Here is a 4,922-nt window from a genome sequence, read left to right as displayed (position 1 = left end):
GTAAGTCTTAAATTATTAAAAATCGGTTAAAATAGACTTCTGGTTTAGAAGAATTCTAAATTTTAACCAAATATATAATTAATATTTAAAATTATTTTATTTACGTAAAAAAACTTTAAAATATTGATACAATATATTAAAATTTTATATTTTCTTCTCACTTTTTAAATTTTAATATTTAAAATTACTTCTAACCTAATTAATTCGATTCAATAAATGAATCTATTTAAAATAATAAAATACCTTACTAATTTAATTCTTGAACAACTTTACTTAGACGAAAAAAAAAAAGAAGATCGTTAATTGCGTCACTCAAGACTGAAGAGGTATTGTTACTCTTCCCACTCTTTGATTCTCTCACTTCATCTTCTCCCACATTTTTTATACCTTCGTTTGTTTGTTTCTTTGATCAAACCACACTCTCTCCCTTTCCCTTCAATCTTCAACGTTTCTGTTATTTCCGACTCTCCTTTTCCCTGCATTTTTCCAGGAAAATTTCTTTGCTATTTTCTGGGAAAAGAAAAGAAAAGAAAAGGCATGAATGCTGACAAGGAATGTGTGTAAGCGGCGCATTTTGAAAGCACCATCATTATCGTCAATGCAGAATGGAATCTCAGCTTTTCAAGGCTCTCTCAACCTCACTTCCAAACTCATCACTACTATACAATGCAACTCCTCTTAAACCCTAACTTTGCTCAAAAGGGTCAACCCTTTCTGCACAACTTGATCGTGCTGTGTTAGCAAGTTCTATCAACTTCAACCTGCTGATTTGGGAATTTTTGTCTGGGAGGAATGAGGTTCTGCTATCTAAATGGCTCTCAATTTGCGGTTTTGGATGGCTCTAAGTGTGTAGTAGTAGCGTGAAAATCTGAGATCTGCATCAGGTGTTAGCTAAAAATTTGATATTGATCATGGTTTCTATGGTTTCTCAAGCTTCTAAGTGATGGGTTTCAGTGAATTTTTGATGGGTAGGTGATGGATGTTTAGGTCTTAAAGAATCCTGTGAAAGGGTGAGTGGTGAAGTGAAAAAAAAATTGAGCCATAGAGAGTTTTGTGTGTCAATGTCAGGTCAGAGATTGAAGTCAATGAATGGTGGTGAGTCAGAGACAAGGCCTGTGCTTGGACCAGCTGGGAACAAGACAGGGTCTTTGACTTTGAGTTCTAGGAAAATTTCAAAGCCAATTGTTAAAGCTGAGAAAATGCGGAATGAAGTTGCTTCAACAAAAGAGAAGAAATGCTATGAAGTGTCTTTAGTTGTGGGTTCTTCTCCTTCTCCTCAGTCACATTCTGTGAGTGTTCTACGCCGGCATGAGCAGTTGTTGCATTCTGATGTGTCTCTGAATGCTTCGTGTTCTTCTGATGCATCCACTGACTCGTTTCATAGCCGTGCTTCTACTGGAAGATTGACTCGGTCTAATAGCTTAGGTTGTACAAGGAAGCGGTCTGTGTCAAAGCCTAGAAGTGTTGCTTCTGATGGTGTGTTAGAATCTCCTCCTCATGCTTCTCACTCCAAGAAGAGGTGTGCCTGGGTCACTCCCAATACTGGTTCGTTCTTCTTCTTCTTGTTTGTCTCGATAATGAAATTTGCTTTTGTTAACAATTAAATTCTTAGCGTTAATTTTAAGCAAAAGATTTTTCTTAGGAAAAGAAATATTTTTTACATTTATCTATTTTTGAGATAATAAAGGCTTCCTTTCTAAAAATAAATAAAAATAAATAACTATTTGTAGTTACTTCAAATCCGTCATGAGGGCTGATATTTCTATTCGTAGTTGGGTCATGGGGGTAAAGCTTGCCTCAAGGCACAAAAGAGCGCTTACAGAGTTACTTACAGATAACTTACTACATTGGAAGTAGGACTGAAACCTGCATTCTTGTGGGATATGGATCCGGTCCTTACCAACTCGACCAATGACTTCTTTTTCTTCTTCTTTCACTTAGAAGTCTTTTTATTCTGATTTCGAACACCATGGACCATAATTTTTTGTGTATTGATAATATGGTTTTACTACAAGCCTTTTGACTGATAGTTCAGTTCATGATTCTTTTGAATGCTGAATTCCTTTCATGAATATGTTCATTGTAGTTAATTTTGAACGTATTTGAGCTCATTTTGGCATATTGTGATTCGTGTGATTTGGATTTTAATTTCAAGATAGATTGCAGTTCTTGAAGATTGAGATTTTACTTTTAATATATAATTTCATTTGGATATCATTGTCCTCTTTTTATATATGAATTGATGTCAAATGAGAATGAAGTTTGGTTTTAAATTTGAGATATTTTAGTTCGTTTCATTTGCTTGTGCTGCAATATAGTAAGACAACATGCTTTTGTGGCCAGAATATAATATAATTATAATATGCAACGATTGTATGCCTTTTCATGGATTTTTGTTGATATTTTGAACTATTGAATAGAAAATTGGGAAGTCCAAGTGAATACATGTTATGAACCTGATATAGGTTAATAATAGTATTAGAGATGAATGTATACAAGCCATACCTTTTCCCTGAAATTCCTCTGTAATTTTTATTGTGTTTTAAGTTATGAAGTACATTGTCTTTTTTCAAAGTTTTGTTTCCTGACTATGTTTACCTGTTGATATTAGAACCATGTTACGCTACTTTCCATGATGAAGAATGGGGAATTCCAGTACATGATGACAAGTATGTGATCCACTGAAAATAATCTTGTTATGTTGGCTGCAAAAGGACTATGCCTTCTTCCATTATATTTTGCTTGACAGTCTTTATCTTGTGTAGGAAACTGTTTGAGCTTCTTGTTCTTTCGAGTGCTCTGTCTGAACTAACTTGGCCCGCTATTCTAAGCAAGCGACATGTTTTTAGGTATTACCTCTGTGGAAGTTGTGAAATTATTTTATTTTATTTCAATTATTATCCATTCTTAACGTCCAATCTGTACTGGTTGGCTGCTACCCCAACTGTAGCCCATTATTTTCTGTTTGATTGTTCGCATAAATTTTGTTAACAAAGTTTTTTTCAGGGAAGTTTTTGCAGACTTTGATCCAGTTGCTGTCTCAAAAGTTAATGAGAAGAAGATCATGGCACCAGGAACTGCTGCAAGCTCATTACTTTCTGACCTTAAATTACGTGCTATAATTGAGAATGCACGACAAATATCAAAGGTAGATTAGTTTTCTCATGACTTTTGCAACCTTCATATTGGAATATGCAAATTTACGGGTTTGATCATGATTGCTTATTAATTGCTGGACCATCCAAAGACAAGAGATTACAGGCTTGGTGGTATTTCACTGTCATCTCCTAAATCCATTGTTCTATATTGGGTGTCTCTGGATTTAATAACATGTCTAGGGAGCAAGTGATCTAGGTGGTGTGTGGTACTTATTCGTGATCTATTAATAAAGTGGAATCGTGGGGTGCCTGCATGTTTATCCTTATCAGGATATGTTAGTCAGGAAAGAAGTCAACTGCTTAAAATATTTCATGTTTGGAAGCTTTTTTTAAAAAAAAAGTAATAGCATTATTTTCTGCATCTATCTTTGGGAGAAGTGTCTAAAAAAAAAGTGAGTTTAATAATTTTCAAAGAAAAGAAAATGGAAATTATTAATTGCCAATGCAGAAAAAAGGTTGTACTTACACACTATCATTTTTTTCAAATTGCACATGGCTGTTTATATGACTGCATTTGTATTTGATGAAATAGTGGAGCCACTTGATCTTGGATGCTAAATGAAAAAATAATTTTGCAAGCAGGATAGTTTAATTCTCTTTTGATAATTCACACATTTTGTTCCCTTCTTTTAAAAAGATGAGTTGCTTTATTGTGATCTTCAGTCTAGTATTCTAACATGTATAATTACTCTCGAGCTCTCTTAAATTTTATGCAAAATCAATTGAATAACTATATTTTCGTCCCATTTTCCCCCTTGCTAATTAATTGAATGACTTAAAATTGGTCATTTGATCAGGTAGGTTAGGTGGTAAAGGTTGTGGTCCTGACCCTTATTCAATTTACATGACCCATATGGGACAACCATAATATTAATCTGCCGTACAGCCTGTGCTTCTTATTATCACAACAGTGATTTGCAACCTAATTATTTTGATTCTTTAACTAGCCAGCATGCTTAGCTGGTATGTCCTAAGTCACTTTTCCAAACATAAAACACTACAATGCCCTTTTTTTTTTACTGAACTGCCATGATTGAAGTTTGCACAATTTTCACCATGGCTATGATTATCATTGCAACTAACTTTTTGCAGGTTTTACTGATGCCAGGTCATAGATGAGTTTGGGTCGTTTGACAAGTATATTTGGAATTTTGTGAACCACAAGCCTATAGTAAGCAGATTCCGATATCCTCGACAGGTTCCTGTAAAAACACCAAAAGCTGATGTAATTAGCAAAGACCTGGTGAGAAGAGGTTTCCGTGGTGTGGGTCCCACAGTTGTATACTCCTTCATGCAGGTCGCAGGGTTAACAAATGACCACCTCATCAGTTGCTTCAGATTCCAAGAATGTGTGGCCGCAGCAGAAGGGAAGGAAGAAAATGTCATCAAGGATGATGCTCAACAAAAGGAGTGTGATAATGTGATGGAATCTGATCTGTCCATGGCCATTGATAATTTGAGTTTCTCCTCGGAGTGAATGAATGAAGGCTCAGCTTTCTGGCCTTACAGAGATCCTGGTTCTACCGGCAGTTCATCTGGTAGCGCAAGTTCATATTACTTAGGCCTTAGGTTGAGCCATGATTGAGGAGAACTTGTGTATCTATCTCATGGAATCTTTAAAAGCATAGTTGAATTAAATCAGCTGAGTACCCAACTACCCTTGCTGTTGTATGAGGCTTCTCCCGGGAGGCCTTAACAAATTGGTGTACAATTTTTTGTACAGTAACAAATATCAATGATTATAGTTTTCTTTTATCAAGTCAG

The 4,922-nt window shown here is 35.2% G+C and overlaps 1 protein-coding gene across 2 annotated transcripts; it reads left to right on the top strand.

Annotated features, from left to right (window-relative positions):
- Positions 1-309: 309 nt before the first annotated feature.
- Positions 310-4,922, top strand: LOC113846753. 2 transcript variants are annotated; one of them, XM_027475360.1, is made up of 6 exons: positions 310-1,545; positions 2,612-2,669; positions 2,766-2,849; positions 3,007-3,148; positions 4,267-4,383; positions 4,456-4,922. In XM_027475360.1, the coding sequence occupies exons 1-6, from the start codon at positions 1,062-1,064 to the stop codon at positions 4,633-4,635; spliced, it is 1,065 nt and encodes a 354-aa protein (XP_027331161.1). In that variant the 5' UTR covers positions 310-1,061; the 3' UTR covers positions 4,636-4,922. The 2 variants fall into 2 exon arrangements, with proteins under 2 accessions (XP_027331161.1, XP_027331160.1); XM_027475359.1 differs by having other exon boundaries at positions 4,267-4,922.

Source organism: Abrus precatorius, unplaced genomic scaffold, assembly GCF_003935025.1.
Source record: "Abrus precatorius isolate BTA unplaced genomic scaffold, Abrus_2018 Scaffold8, whole genome shotgun sequence".
NCBI classification, from domain to species: Eukaryota; Viridiplantae; Streptophyta; class Magnoliopsida; order Fabales; family Fabaceae; genus Abrus; species Abrus precatorius.
The sequence above is the reverse complement of the archived record's forward strand: the minus strand, read 5'-3'. Positions and strand labels throughout refer to the sequence as shown.